This window comes from Strix uralensis, chromosome 17, assembly GCF_047716275.1.
Source record: "Strix uralensis isolate ZFMK-TIS-50842 chromosome 17, bStrUra1, whole genome shotgun sequence".
Lineage (NCBI taxonomy): Eukaryota > Metazoa > Chordata > Aves > Strigiformes > Strigidae > Strix > Strix uralensis.
In genome coordinates this window covers 14,437,277-14,453,954 of record NC_133988.1, presented here as the reverse complement: position 1 = coordinate 14,453,954, position 16,678 = coordinate 14,437,277, and the positions used below count along the sequence as shown (strand labels likewise).

At 43.3% G+C, this 16,678-nt stretch overlaps 1 protein-coding gene across 13 annotated transcripts in view; it reads right to left on the bottom strand.

Annotated features, from left to right (window-relative positions):
- PITPNM2 (phosphatidylinositol transfer protein membrane associated 2) overlaps positions 1-16,678 on the bottom strand; it is a 142,001-nt gene that overhangs the window by 64,038 nt on the left and 61,285 nt on the right. For 12 of the 13 annotated variants that reach the window (XM_074887155.1, XM_074887166.1, XM_074887165.1 and 9 more), the window contains one exon: positions 7,884-8,057. In XM_074887155.1, coding sequence (XP_074743256.1) covers positions 7,884-7,961 — 78 coding nt within the window. In that variant the 5' untranslated portion in view covers positions 7,962-8,057. Of the gene's footprint in view, positions 1-7,874; positions 8,058-16,678 lie in introns of those variants that run through there. The other variant, XM_074887164.1, reaches the window with a different exon arrangement.

Genomic DNA, 16,678 nt, shown 5'->3' with positions numbered 1-16,678 from the left:
GCCAAAAACAAACAAAAGGAGCCCTAAAATAAGAGAGAGAATTGTAAAGCGTGTGTGTGGAGGGAAATGAGAAGACTCCTCATCCTGACAGAAACGTAGTCGTAATGTCATGAAAAGACTGCCACTTTCCAGGCTGCTGTATCAGAAGGCCAAAGAGGACAGCTCTGTCAACATGGAGACATTTCACAGAGACCTAAGACTTTGCTGACCATGAGCACAGTCTCCTCCAGCTCCACTCGCTTTACAGATCAACGAACCACCTTCACATCCCTGCCCAACACTGGGTTTGGAAGCGATGCATCCTCCTGGCAGATCAGAAATCACAGCAGTGACTTGGTCTCAGCAGCAGTGGAGCTGTCCTCTGCAGCTGGGAGTTATGCTCAGAGCCATCAGGCCAGCCAAGTACTTTTTGCCCTTCCTCCTCGAGGTAGTCTGGTTTCACTGAGGATATCCAAACACACCAGCTTATTAGGTAGATCATTTTGAGAGTAACCATAAAGTAGTTGGCATCTGTCTTCCCAACCTAATGCTGCACAATTTCCAGGAGGGTTCCCCTTTGGGTCCTTCCCAGCTTTGCAGGGAGCTGCCATCTTATCACCTCCCTGCCTGTAGCAGGGATATTATAGGGCTCTTCCCTTAAGTTTACCAAGCAAGAATTTGAATTATCACACAGAAATTGCTGGCCTTTCGTCCCGTGCTTCAATCACTGTGTAATCCTGCCTCCGAGGAGATATTAAATACACAAGGAGAAAGAAGATATCACCCATGAAGGGTCTTCCTGGCAGAGAAAAGCACACGTAGGTTTGCTGTCTGACAGGAGGTCTGTCAGCATCCAGGAGATACCGGGTCTGTTCCTAACACCCCTTCACCCTCCTGAGAGCTGTCTGAGGTGGGGGTCACAGCCCTTCGCACTGCACCCAGGCTGCAAGACCCTCCTCACTCTGGGTTTCCAGCCCCAAACCCTGCGAGACTGCCAGCCAGCAGAAGCAGGGAAAGCTGAGCACACAGAAGGCCCTGAAGAAGGGACCAGTCTCACCCAAGCAGGTGCAGGTTACCTGCACCGCATCTGCAGCACCATCATTCTTCGCTGCTCCCCTTGTAGTGTAAAACACATTCCTAAAAAAACCCCTAAAAGTTAAAGGCAGGACAGGTTGTCAGCATCAGACTCTCACAAGACAGAGCAGAAATACGCGCAGCATCACTTTGTACAAACGCTGTATGCACTGCATTATTTAGAATCAGGTCTAGATATTAACGAAGCTGTTTGTACAAAACCAGGATATTTTGGGGCCAATCAATTGTGTAGGACTATAAATAATTTACAGCATTAAGAGAACTGTTCTCATGGCCACTCATTAATCACTTTGCCTTACAAAGACACCCAGTCACACTCCTACGGAGCCAGGGCTGGATGTGCCAGAGGCACAGGAATTAGGAATCACTTTATTATCGAGATACCTCAAACTTGTTTACTCCGTGTGCTCCATCTTTCAAAATGTCTACTACTTAGTATTTCATCTTACCTTGAGTATTTCCTTCCCTGTCTTTAAATGGATTTTTCACTGTATTAACTGTTTCACAGACACCGTCTGTAAGAACTACTATCCCTAGTTTAATGGGAGGTAAAGCAAGTTGCTCATTATTTATTGTGAGTCAGAGATGAAATTTCAACTCAGGGTGTTTTGGATCAATTCTCATCCTCTGACTACATCCCTCAGATTTTAGGAACCCAGTGCAATTATTCACTAACAATAGGCTGTATGCTAAAATACTGGAGGACTGGCTTAATGAAATCCCCACAGTTTTCCCAATACTTAATTCATTACTTGCCTTCAGGTATTTGAAAAAGTGAGAACCTAATCTGGGTCAAGAACCAAGATTTTGTCCACACGTCAGAAATCTTCTTTCATAAGAATAAAAAAAAAATAAAGACAGAAAAAGGATTTTTGACAGCCACAAGCTCAGTAGGCTTATCAGTGTTGCATTAAAACCAGTACAAATCTGAAGTTTAAAAAAAATTTTTGTGTTACAACCTTATCTCAGCTTCACTCAGACTTGTTAGAGAGCGCATGAGAACTGTCAAGGCAACATAGTTCACTACTCTAAAATCAATCTTTTTTTCACCAGGTATGGAATAACAGCCAGTTTAAGAACTGTTCCATGATAAGGACTACAAAACAAGAAAAACAGTAAATGCAAAGATGTTTGCTATTTCTGTATGTTTTCTCAAAACGATAACCTGTATGGCTGTCACTGTTACCTGTGCAAATTACACGGCAAGTCTGGTAGCACTGAACGTACCTGTACCGCCCTTGTTCTCAAGGCTAAGCAGCTATGAGTGCCTTACTCTCCTCTTTCAGAAGGATGCAAGCCCTCATGATCACACAGAAAAGGTTATGAAAACCAGAGGAAGAAGAGAGAACATAGAAGTCACAGGTTTTTAATGCTGCAGCATAGAAATTGGTGGAAAAGCTTCAAACCAGGCTTTTGCTTTTAGACTTGTGAATCTTCCAGGGTCTCTGGAACTGTCAGCAGTGTCACCTGCTTTTAAAATTAAAGCATGTATGTCTATCTGTCCAGATGGCCAAGGCATCTGCAAACGAAACAAAAATAATCAGCCATCCAGTTCTTCAGTGTCCAGAGATGAAGGGTTAGTTTGTTTTCCCCCACTCAATCAATCTTTCACCATCTGCTGAGCCTGCTGGCAATTGCCAAGTGTAGCTAACAGTTTAAGGGACATGACTTTTGCACCCAGATATGAGGACACAGCCTCAAGAATCACCACCACCAAGCACATTTTTTAAGTCTATTCTCAGAGGTGCTACCTGAGAGCTACACACAAACGAAGGAGAAAACAGAACAGCGCAGGGGTCTGGAGACTGAGATGACGGACAAATCGTTATCCTTTGGAAAGAAGGGAAGTGACTCAGGGTATTCCATCAGCAGTCATGACAGGTAAGTACAGCACACTACAGATGCTTGGAAACACACTCTGATATTTCAGGGAAGGCAATAAATGCAAAGCCCTGAGGGACTACAGAAGAGAGGCTCATGTTAAAAGATGAGAAGTGCCTTTGATTCCCAGGATCCTGCCCTAGTTCAACAGACAGTGCTGAGCAGATGGGTCATCTTTAACAGACTGCCTCAAACAGGGGCCAGAGTCCTTCCCCAGTCATGGACCTTCGAAGTGCTGAATGACAAAGTATTAATGCTATTAGCTTATAAGGATGACGCAGCATCTTAAAATAAGCCTCACCCTCAGAAGACAATGACCAGGTCCAGAAAAATATTTTTAAAGTACACTATCTTTGGAGGAAGGTCACAAGTACTCAGAGAAAACTGCACGGAGAAAACAAGGACTGGGCTTATTTACAGCAGAGAAAGTAAGCTATGCACCCTGATATAAAAATAAGATTTAATAACAAGAGGAATTCTCTCGTCTTATGTAAGGGTCAGAAGGGCAACGGTCTCTCGGAATCTCATGGCATATGGAACTGCAGTAATGAATGGTATTAAAATGATAAATGGACTGACCTTTGGTTAATAACATACTGATCTTTCTGACAAACGCATTCAGATGTTGGAATACAAGCTTTTATGAGATAGAGACTTAACATTAAAGTGTGTGTTGTTTCTGCGGTGAGGGGGAGCCATACAAAAAGGTAGGTTCCCTAAACACACAAGAAAAGGAAGAAAATGTCACAGGAAAGGATAGCTGTTGAGACACAAATATGAAGGACACTTAGAAGAGGAAGAATTAAGAGACCCTTTAATAAGATCTAGCTAACGTATAAAACAGAATGGTTCTAGTCTTTGCGCCCAACAGGCTTCAAAGTCCTCGCAGAGACAGAAATATTGCACGTGCCCTTGACGTGATGTGCAGAGTTAGAGGAGACATCCAGGACAGTCCTCGGTTCAGCATTTCTGCAGGAAGAAAGAAATCCCTAGAGATGCTTACAGATGTCCCCTCCTTAAACAGTTTGTGCTTCATGAAGCTCATTTCAGCGCTCACCTCTAGTTGTTTTCTGCTTATGTTAGGATAGAAACCTGCAGCTTTCCCAGATCAAGCTGCAGCTCTCCCAGTCCTATGGGCAACTCTCAAGGTTGAGTTTATCTAGAGATCTCTCACCCTTGGAAGCTGGACAGGTTTTTAAATGTGTGTACAGATTTTAGGAAAAAGTTACACTACAAAACTATTGTCTAGAAAACAGGTACAGAGAATGATTTCACAGTTTTGAAATATTTTGCCTGTTTTATGCACCAGAATAAAACCAGGTCACAGAAGGAAAGAAAAATCACTGGTTCCAAGCTCAGATATAAAAATTAGTATGTTTTAATTGGTATAGCAAGAGACAAAAGCTCAGCAATGATGCAAAAACACCCTCATGCATATGGAAAAGCTAAGACCTAACTGCTCTGCAGCTACTGCAGCAAGGGCTCCCAACCTGAAGACACTGACAACACTGCGTGAGAGGTTTCCCCTGAAAATATGGATATTGGTAGTCTAAAATTTAATAGAGAAAAACAATTCAGTTCTGATCTGCTAGGCTTCAAGCAAGTCAAGGGTACATTAAGCCCTTCGCTGTAATGTAAAATTAACTTATTTATGGAAGAATTTAAGTGCTACTTAAAGTACTGAAACCACGGTCTCTGTAGATAATATTTCAGAAGCTATCAGAAAGCAACACTTAAGAGACTCATTGCCCCCCCTTCCTTCACCCTCAATTTAAAAAAAAAAAAAAATTAAAAAGCAAATCAGCAGGCCAGTCACCTCAGTTTTCACAGCTTTATACACCAGCCTGCAGAACTTTAAGAGGAATTACAGAGCAACATGGGCACGCACACAATGATTTATTGCATGTCTCACCTGCCTAGTGGCGCAGAGAACCAACAGGGATGCTGGATTATATAGTGCACAATTTTAATTCTCCCATCCAGTAAACAGTAAATGAGTACAGCCTGTACCAGTTTAATGGAAAGATCCTTTGCTGCTTGGGCGTGACGCTGCTTACATCAAATCTGATGGAAATTTTTGTTAAGATTTCTAAGAAGGGGGGTTTGTTCTCCCATGAAAGGACCTTCCACTGCAAAGGGAAAACCTCCATGAAAACATCTTTGAAAAGCGACCACAGTACTAGAGCTTGAGTCTGAACACCCCTGCCCACATGGGTTTGAGGCACTACTTCCACAGGAAGGGTTCCCAGAGCAACTGCATGAGCCAGTTGCTTCACACCTCAGGTGAGAAAGTCCCTTTGGAAAAACTTTCATTTGGAGGATGATAAAATCTAGGAAAATTATTTGATTGCTCTTAAGAGAGCAACTTTATACCAACTGGTTTGGAGTTTAAGGGGGATCTTCACTCATGAGGGTGAAGTTAAATGAGTGATCAACTTCAAGTACATGCTTAAATCTCTCTAAAACCCTTGAGGAATAGTTGTGACATCTTCTCTTACACTGTTGGAAAACTGCTTCTTACGGGACCAAGCTGACTGGTGTCTCCAGCAGTAATGACACCATACTGTACACAACAAATGTCTTTGAAATGAACCTTTTGCTTTTAAGAATTGCTCCTCTCCCCGGGAACTACTTTAAATCATTCTGTTCTACGTTTCAGCCAAAGATTTCTAAGAAATGCCTCTACACTGCTGCTTTATACAGCTTGTTCTCCTAAGGGGGTTCAACATACAGAACTTGCTTCTCCTGTGGCCTCCTTATGCATTTCAGAGGAAAAATAGAAAGACAGACATGAAGCACTTTCTCATTCTCTGAAAAGAACGGAAGTCATGCTCCCCACTGCTCTCTTCCCAGTGCCTGTTTCAAAGATAAAACCTCCACTTTTAAATCAAACTGAAGAAAAAGGACATTTGATATCATAGTCTAGGAAAAGCTCCCATCGAAGACGGCCAGGAATCTTTCCACAAATTTCAGGAAGAGTTGAAGCAGATCGTTACCAAACACTAAGAAACAGAATATAAACTCCGCATTCTACCCTAAGTGGGTTTTCTGGGTTTATTATTCCATTTTTTCAAATTTGAGCTGAGACTAGTATCTTCAATATAAAGCACAGCTAACTTTTCCTCGTGTAGTACACATAACACAGTAAAGTCACTTGCTTGGCACGCACTTCTCTAGCTCACTGGGATCTTGGGCTACACGCAGTGTTTCCAGCTTACTCCCAGGTAAGTGGACAGAGATCAGACACCTGATGTGACACCAACTACTGCACCTGATCTAAGAGGAAACCTTACTTTGCTGCATATCAATGCCCTAGAAAATTAGAGCAGGTCTGAAGCAGGGCTGGGTGGCAGTTTGGAGGTGTAATTTCCTAAGTAGTTTCCTGGGCCAGTGAACTTCCCCTTGCATGAAGCCCCAATGTTTTATCATGTCCTTTGACATTAAGATACAGCCAAAATCACTGTCCAGTGAACAGAGTGGAATTCAGTGTTCTGCATTAATGAAATAAAAGTATTTTAACTTCTGAAAGTGAACAGCAAATTCGTTCCCCTAACCAAGTCCTCCACATCTTGCAGGAGGCCACCACAGACACTCCCCAGATAATGATTCATCCTCCATTAAATCAGGTGGGCTCCTCCTTCTTCATCAGATCATTCTCCTGTACGCTCTGCTGCTCACTGACAAGTTCTGCATAGCTAACACACTGCTGCCATCAACCAGCTCTTTATTCAAAACAGCTGAGCCAAATTTGGAAGAAAAAGTTGTAACAAAATAATTACAATATTCAAAGCAGCTACAGTGTCAGGAAAAGATACACAAAAATGAAGCCACCTAAGAAAAATGTATACTCATTTACACTAACATTTAGGTTAAACACACAAAGATTATACATTTGTGTCAGAAAAAGGAATTAGACTTATTACTGGAAAATACACACATACACTGTTTTAAGCCAAGTCCAAGTGCATGAGTCCTTCAAGGAACACAGTTAGATGGTCAGAGGAGAAATGGGGGAGTTGTGCTTTTGCTTTCATTTTGGGGTTTTGGTGGTGTTGGTTTTTTTTTTTTTTCCTTAATTCATTTTAGGTTTTATTCCAAAGCAGATTTCTCTAGCATTGCTTCATCCTGCCACAGAAAGCAGAGTTCTACTGCAAACTCAGTACTAGATGTGTGTTTTGCTGGATGAGCAAAATTAAATTTTATTTAAAGTATGGCACAATAAAATAACACTTCAGACTCATTTCCTTTTAAAAATGCTCCTGGTTGGATTTCAAACACTGGGAGAATATGGGCACAGAGGATTTGAGTTACAAAAAACCAACATTTTAATTAACTGCTTTATTGAAGACAGGGAATTCAACAAAAATTCCCATCAGTGTTCAGAAGCCTATTAAAAATAATCTAAGTTTTATGCCTAAACTGATTAGTATCTGTTTCATAGTGGTACATAAGAAATATTACATCTAGATTTCCCCCCCAAAATTCAAAGTTATGCCTTTGATTTACCCTCTCAAATTTATTCTAGACTGTTTCTTCCCAACAAAAGAGCACGAGCCTTTGGTTTGCAGCTGGAACTGGCACAACCAGTAACCACAGCCCAACTGGGAAGCAGTGGCTGCTTAAGCCCTACAGTTTAATCACTTCCAGGTAGGGACCCACACACTTCAGCTCAGTGCCTCTTTCCATAGGAATAGCCTATCCATGAGCCACTGTTTCCCCAGGTAGGTCAAAACAGAAGTTCTCTAATTTAAGGACAAGCAGAGGCAAGTCAGAAACTGAACTTTTTATTACTTTTCCTCCACTGCTTCCTTATAAGCATACAGCAAACCTCAAATGTAAAACATCTGATTCTCCAACAACACTCCACTCTTCCACATGAAGGCCTGTGTTAGCTTGCACTCATCCGTGTGGGCTGAAACATTACTGACCTGTATCATGTAGAGCTGTGCAATTCGATATTCTTCCACACTCATCGGGAGAGGAATACGATATTCCTTTATGAGCATTTTGAATACAAAAATCTTTTGTCCGCTCAGAAATACAATCCAGAAGCTTTTAGTAAAGCGTCCTTAAACGATGGCAAGCAAACGCATTGAGGATCCCTGAAACAGAGTGAGAGAAAGAAAAAAAAGAGAAAAGCAGTTATTTTCCATTCTCACTGCAGAACATCGTATTAGAAAAAAAAAAACACCCAGACAAACATTAATTTTTGTAATAGCTGTAAGCTTAATAGCTGAGAGAAGAATCCCCCAGAGTACTACCAGACCCTTGGTATCAAATTGAACAGAATCTTATAGAAGAATGTTTATTTGCTTCAGGGGATACCATCAAAGCTATTACCCTCCTGACCTTTGCCACCATATCAATCAGACTTTCATATGCAATAGCATCTCCACGGAAGAGATGTGACAAAAGCTCAAAATGAATAGGCAGACCTTCTGTTGCCAGACAATAAAGTATCTCTCCAATGTCAGCAACACACCAGAGATGCATCCACTCAAAGGTATCAGGTTTTATCCTCTCGCATTCATTCAGCAGCAAGAAAAAGCAATAATTAGACTTCCTTGGCCCTCCGTAACACTATGATGAAGAAAGTCATTTGGATTCTAACAATAAAGACAGCAGAAATGTACTTTTCTTCCCTGCTTTACTCTGTATTACTGTCTTGTAGGATCCCTTCTCTTTCAACTCCAAAGCAGTCTACAGGCAAAATCCTCCTGCCACTGATGTCGATGCCAGACTCATTTTTACACTCCTGCTGCGTAAGAATACAGCCAAAGATAAACTGCAACATAAAAAAAATCCCATCATACCCCACCTCTCGAGGCAATTTAATGGAATTATTACTTAAGAATACAGGGAATACAGCATCTACTACACCAAGGCTTAAAGCAGTAGCTTTTCAAATATGCTTAAGACTCCCTATGGACTGTGGATAAAGACAATAAAATCATGTATGGAAGAGGGGGGGAGAAAAATAAAAAAAGATTGGCGAGGAGGGCACAAGAGGTTCACAAGATTGAAGAGAGGACACAAGAGGTGAAGCTGTCTGCTATCAGGCCAAATCAGCCTCAGCAGGATCTGATGACCACTCTCCCAGCACACAAAGCACACAAAGCACTTGCCTCCTTCCTTCTCATCACCAAAATCAACCTTTCTGCTGTGCCTGCTTATTGGAAGTCTTCAGCTGCTGGAGTGAAAACAACCCCAAACCCTACGTTGGGGGCGGGGGGTGGGGGGGTGGAAACAGGACCAGACCAGAATAAAAACAACCAATTTACTTAGTGGATTAAACCATGGTCTGGGAACCAGGAAATCACACCACTATCAACAGGTCTCAGCACTACTCGGTATTTGCACAGCACTTCACCAACCTTTTACAAGGTTTAGAGAAGTTAAAACACATGCCCATGGTCACAGAGCAACCAGGGACAAAATTCAGTGTTTATAATCCAGGTCTACTGAGTTTTAATCTGCGTAGCACTCAAAGGCCACCACATCTCCATCTTGCACCACAGCTGACCCACTGCCGAGTTTACACAAGCGCACTGCTCACCACATCCCAGCCGAAGGGTTTGCTTGACCTGCACACACGCCCCCGTGCCACTGTGCTGTCAGTTTGCTTTCGTTTGATTGCTGTATTTCTAATTTGGCAGTAAAGCCAATTCATTCTGGACTGACCCTTCTGGAATAACTATCCGTCTGGTGCTGCATCATCTAAACAATTTATTTTCAAATTAAATTCTCTGTTTCATTTTATTGCTGTCAGAGCAACCAGGGCAGGGGGAGAACAACATGAAAAAAAAAACCAAACCCCAAACAACTTGCCATGGCAAACCCTGTAGAGAATAATTCTGGGAAGACTGTCCTTCCCAACTGCCACGCCTATGCGCAGAGTGTGTGCATCCACATGCACATGTAGGATTTCCTCCATCAAACTAATCCTCCAGAACAGGTGGAGATAATCTCAGTAGGTGGTTTTTAATTAGTGTCATGGCAAAGAACAACAGTAACCACCAGAGGATGGATCTCAAACACTGGCTCCAGATCTGCATTGGTATAATGCTACCATACCAACTCTTGGAGTGGGAGACTCAGCTGCATGTCTGGAGCAGTTTGTTATGCTTTAGAAATCTTTGAAAATCAGATTTAAAAGCTCACCCCCTCCCCCCCATTCCCCAAATGCTCTGAAAGCGATTCTGCTCCCACCATAAGGACATCAGTCACGTCTGCTGCTTGCTAAAATCAGGATATTTCTATCGATTGGAAGAGATGAATAAAACAAAAAATAGAACCTTAAAAGCAATAAAATGGCAGGAAACCAGTACCAAGATGGAAAAAATGTGTTTATAATGAAGTGCCAGGCAGGTAATAATTCAGATGGCCAAGACACAAGAGGGTTTATTTTATTACAGACTAAAAAACCCAACCATTTCAGCCCCAAGCAGGCACAGCAGCAGCCACCAGCAGCGGCCTCGAAGCGCCTGGGGTGTGGAGCATGTCTGGCCACAGCAGCAGCTCCTGGTCCAAGTTCCTGCTTGGCTTTTGCAAGAGCTGAGGTTTGGCTGCAAAGTTCCCCTTCAGGTTTCTACTTCTCTGCGGTCAAGGTTCAAAAGCAGTGTTTTGGCTCAGCCTGCGGGTCTCCAGGCAGCAGCAGGTCCTGATGATGTGCCCGTTGGAAAGGTGATGCTCCCAAAAACTCCTCCGGCAGCTGCCCACTCCAGCTACTGCAACCAGTCCCCAAAAGCTGGGTAGAAAACAACTCCTGAAACACACTGAGCAATAGCAGGAACCAAATTGCAACCTCAAACTGAGGGGGCCAGCAAGAAAAGGCACCTGGGATCAGCAGCCTGACCCTGAAGGAAGCACAAAGAGAACAAACCTGACTAGTTTGCTTTTTTTTTTTTAAAGTTAGACTAGTTAAAGAAAAAATTATCAAGGTAAGTCTGCAGCTTGGGCTGCCTTTGAGCTGCAAATAACCTGCCCTAACCCTTCTAAGAACAGTGGAGCTCAAATGGCAAACCATCAAAAATAAACATGGGTTTTCGCCAGATTCAGATCTTGGGGAACACCATGCCAGGTGGGACAGAGGTGACAAAATTGTGCTTTCTGACAACGCACTGAGGACAGCAGCCTCCTTCCAAAGTCTTGGGACTTCATAGAGAATCAAAGCTCACCAAGACTGCTTACTGTATTGTTCAAACAAAACACAGAAGTTTGTCTGCAGGCTGCCACGGAGAGAAGAGAAAGCCCTTCTGGAAGCAAGGGAGCCATGACACAGCTTTGGAAAACGGGTGTCAAAACACCAGCTGTGTCCCTGGCACTTGCCCGCACGCAGCCAGAGGTGGTTGAATGGAGATGCTCAACGTGCCGGGACTATCAAGCAGCCAGCGATTTGATGACAGGCTGGATTTCGGCTGTCCAGCCACTGAGCACCAAGCTGGACTTTCTATGGGTTTGCCAAACCACTGCAGCCGCACAACCGGGACCAGTGGCAGCCCAAGGCTGTTTGCAAAACTCAGTTTGCAGCCGGCTTCTCTCAGCGAGAGGAAAACAATGGTGACGCAGGACATTTCCAGACTCACTGCTATTTCTGCTCTAGCCAAGTGGCACATTTGTACAGGCCGTTATTCAATTTATACACAGAGCTCTAGTAACTGTGAAAGCCAGGCGCATAATTTTATACCTCAATTATTTTAAAATCATGTTCTCAAAGCATCATAATTACGCTCCAGAGTCAATATCCTGCTGCGATGAGTCAGGTCCACCTCTGAGCTACTGCTTCAGGCTGTCTGAAGGCTAATGCACAGTGAGCTGCATTTACTTCTGATTTTAACAGTTTCCCTTGCAACAATAACAAACTTTTTAAGGAACTGCCCTTTCTTTAAACTAAGGGGGACTATCGGGATCTGCAGAAGCTGAACGATTGAGAGACCCAGCAAAATGTCTCCATTTAGCCCATGAACTTGGCATGTGGGGTTGTCACTTCAGGAGCATCAGGACCAGCTGCCCTGTCACTAAACGAGGTAGCAGAGGACTGATGACAACTGACAGCTTGTAATTAAGGAATAAGAGTTAGTGCATGAAGGGTGTTTAAACTGTGCTACTGGAGTCCTGGAGGCCAAATCCTGGCCAGGCTTCACAGGCTGGCCCTGAAGGGTACGGAAACTGAGTATTACAGCAAAAATCCTGGCTCCTCAACATGTCGGTTGGGTCCAGTGCAGGAGAACTACTCACACCAGTGGGTTCAGGCTACAAAAGGGCTGTTACTGCCCTGTTCCCAGCTGTGCTGTTCTAGCTGTCACCTCAACAATTAATTTTTGACCAGCTCATGTTTTCTGTATCCAGGCTGCTGAGCACAGGGTTTTTAGGACTGGAATGAACTACGCCATGGCAGCAACAACCCACCGCATGCCAGGGCTGCTATTTCCCATTTTCAACAGGGAAGGAAGAGCCCTAGACTCAGAGAGCAGCTATTATGAGCTTTTTCTAGCCTCACACAGGAGGTTCATTTTACACTATGATAATGTTAAAAGACTCACCCTAGGAAAGAAAAACCCATCACAGAGGGTTGCAGAGCAGCCAGTAGCAGAGGCAGGTACCAGCCCCAGGTCTCACGTTCTAATCAACCACTGTCTGTTCAGGGCTGTGCTGCCTTTTGAAGTTGAGGAAAATTTCTCCTATGAAAGATCACACTTGTGAGCTAAAGATCAATACCCTTGACTCAGCTACTGAACAATTCTCCTTGCAATATTTTCACATAAATGAGAAGTGAAAGATAATTGACAAAAACAACTGTAAGAAAATCAAGCCAAACATTTAATGGCAAGAGGATGAGCAAAGGCATTACCTGGAGACCTCACCTACCTCCCTAAAGACTTTCTTTAGGTTCTCTACATCTCCTTTATCCTCGAAGAAGATGCCTCCTTGAAGAAAGCGATATCAAAGAGATGTTAGCATTGGTCCCAAGTGCATCAAACACTTGGACTTTGGGAAGCCACACCAGGCTTAGCAGCCTGGCTACCTTCTCTCTCCTGCATAGTTCCCTGAAGGAGGATACAGTGCCCTCCCACGACTGAAAGCACTGAATACATATTGCTCTTGGATTTATTTATGCCGTTAGAAGAAGCAGCATAAATGTGAAACAGATTCCTAGGACCTAACTCAGCATTTTTTGAAGGCAGCCTCAACATTCACACCTTGATTAATGCAGCACTCTCCCTCCTGGCCCAAAAGCAGCCTTGCTCAGCTTTATCTATCCAGAATGTCATTGCTGCAAAGGTCATTCCCTTTGTCTGTCACTCTAATCCCGTTTGTCCATGGTGCTCCTGCCTCGAAGGAGAAGATTTCCATCAGCATCTGCAAAACATCGTTGTCGAACCCCCTCAGTCCTTGCTCGCCAGCCTTGACTACCTGACCCTTGGCAAGGGCTGAGCACACGCAGCCTGTGATCCGTCACGCGGACCAGCACGGCTTCGTAATTGTCCTGCCCACGTCCCACTGCCGTCTCATCAGGAAGCACCACAGGACAGAGAGGAACTTCGAGTTCTGTGAATGCATGACACTTAGCGTAATGTCGGCTGGAGCACAACTGTCTCCTCAGATCACATGAATGACTACCACGATGTAAAGGTCAAAAGGAAAAGGCAATTTATGAGGCTTTTCCAAGCAGACGAATATCGAGCGCTTGTATTTCACCATTCCCTTCTCTCCACTCTTCTCCCAACCCCACCAAAGTAATCTCTCCAGTGGAACTGTTTCAAGCAACGTTCACATCAAAAGGTTAAAAAACCCCAACATTTCTATTTAGTAGCTTTGGGGCTACCATTATTTGCTGTAACACTCAACACTACGCTCAAAATTCTCTCTCTCACACACACGTGCGTGTGTGATAAACTAAAGAGACAGAATGAGCTTTTCAAAAATCAGCCGTTTTCAGTTTTCGTAGTGTGGGTTGTTCCTGCTGACTGACAGCTAAGCGGATTTAAAAACTCATTAGGCCTTGGGGAAAAAAGAAAGTAATCAAAAGTTAAAGCTCCTTAAAAGTGCACAGTTCACACGCTCACTGCTTAAAGGCTACTATGTCAGTAAGTAATGTTCTTTGTAATCATACATCTTAATCGTACATCTAATCTGTTACATCTTTTTCAAATAGAAAATTTTTTATGCAGATGCTTACACATCCAAGTTTCACGACTGAGCTTAGATCACATCTGACAGTGAATCAGCGGCTAATGAGCATTTCCTCACATTGCAAAACCACAAAACAGTCCTGCCAGCGCCGAGTATGGCCAAGGTTGGCAGCTGAGCTGGGGGAGCTCCCTGTGCCTGCCTCCGCTGGGTCTGGCCACAGCCTACAACACGATCAGGGAAAAAGGAAGCAGGGGGGAAGAGGAAGAGGAAAATGCAAGCACGCGTGGAAAACAATTTCCCTCAGGTGTAAACCTCGGGGCAAACTCAAAAGATATCTCAAATGCAGATAGCACTGCAACAGGCTGAAGATAAAACACTGCTTGATAAGACAGACACAGAGCGAACAAGTCGCATTTACAGTACTTGATCTTTTTTCCATTATTAGATACAATTTGACGTCACTTATAAAATTTAAGAGCTTATTGTAAAGCAGACGTTTATTACAACAGAAGGATGGAATCAGTCCAAATGCAATATAGCTAACACTGGAGCTATTAAATCTTGTTATAGTTCACTGGGCAGCCAAATACTAGCTTGAAGCAACAAAAGGGAAAAGGGGAAAAAAAGAAAAAGAAAAAAAAAGTAACATCACACCAAAGCATGCACACACTCCGCCCCTTTCCTCCTTAAATATTCCAGGATATTGTACTGTTTCTTCAGAGTTTCTATTCCTATTACTCCTTTAATGTCTGGGGAGAGGAAAACTTGACTCCCTTCCTCCTGCTTTGTAAGCGATGCTGCAGTGCAAAGCAAGCTAGTTCTCTTTATTCACATGCTGACTTCAAGGGGACCAGGTGAAGTCTGTCAGCTGAACTTTGGCTGGAAAATTAATGTTTCAAGTCCTGCCATGCCTGGAGGTTATGCAATAATGAACTAATAAAGAAGCCATTAAAAGAACTAATATGCACACTGAAGTCGCTGATGAGTTCAGAGGGAAAGACAAACTAGCCTCTAATCCTTTTGCTGATGCTGGGGATAAAGCTGAATATTAAAAAGAACACATCTGAAATTAAAGGTTAAAAGTTTCCAAGTAGTCTGCATGAACAGAGCAGCCACAAAACCCAGCGTCCTGTGGCCTCACCCCAGAGCCAGGCACCTCTGCTCAGCTGAGCTACAGGAACTGGGCAGACCCTGCTTTTGACAGGTTGCTCTTAGTCCAAGTCTCTCAGCACTACATACTGAAAATAGGCAGACATTACACACGCGCATATAAATACATATAAATGTGTAATATATATTTTATATATAAGCACATATATATATATAGACATACTTATATATACACACACAGGGAAACAAAAATAAAAGCAGCATTGACAATGTGGTAAGTGCAGCATGTTGGCTGAAAGCAGGCTGAAAATTGCTGGCAGCTGAGTAAACTACTGGAAAGAAAAAATCTATGCAATGCTACAGGCATACAGCAATGGACAGTATTTATCTTTTCATTTGTGGCACTTCCATTAGCTAAAGGCCACTGCCACGCAGAAGCCTGCACACTCCACGGGCAGCAGTGGCAGGCAGATGGGGGTGCTGGCCAAGTTTAAAAAAAAACCCCAACAAACACAAAACCAAAAAACCCAAACCAAACACATCTAATTTCCAAGGTAGCCTCCCTGGGAAGCTATTGCATTTACACTTCACATCTCTGAATGCTACAATCTCTCTTCCTGATGGAATTCAGGAGGAGAGCAAGCAGAAGTGTGCTTGGTGAAGTCCCCACTGGTTGGTCAAGGCTTCACTTGTACTCAGCAGTAAAAAGCCAACAACAAAAATGCTGGCAGCAGCAAGGCATGGGAGAAAGACCCAGAAAGACCAAGGGTGAACCAGAGTCCAGTGATGACCTCACCTATCTAACTGAAGACAGCATCCACACCACCCCTCTTCTCTCTCCCTCCATTAGTTGCTGCACTGGAAGTGACATTAAAACTACCCAACACCCCCCATTTTTTCATTTTTATTACAATGACAAAAGCAGGAAGTCATGAAAGCTCCCACTCTTTAATTTTACCAGTCACTAAGGATGAAAATAAGAAACTGAGGGTGAGAAATTTTGAGAGCAGGAAGGCTGAGGTGCAAGAGCTCTGCAAACCACTGGTGACCAGCTCACCCACAGCGTCCTCAGGCACCCAGCTGAGCACAAACCCAGCCCTGACCTACCATGCTTAGACTTGCTTTGAAGATAAATGGCCTTACAACTAAAAACTGCTCAGACACAGGGCTATTTATCTTTTTTAAAAGAAAAATTTAGGAATGAAGAAAACCACTTCAAGCTGCAGAAAAAAGGAATCTCCGAGTCTCCAGATTGTTCACAGACATAAAAGGCTTTTGCTGTCTAACCTCAATTATCCACACCACAGTTCAAGTCCCTGTCTTCTTGTGCTAATCTCAGGAGAGGCAGCAAATGGTTCATTAACTATTTTCTTCCACAATTCCTGTTTTCCATGTTCAAAGACACATGTGATGCCTCTTGCCCTTGTTTTTCTTCTTCACCCCTTCTCCCACCGATCCACACGTCTATGACTGGTGTGAG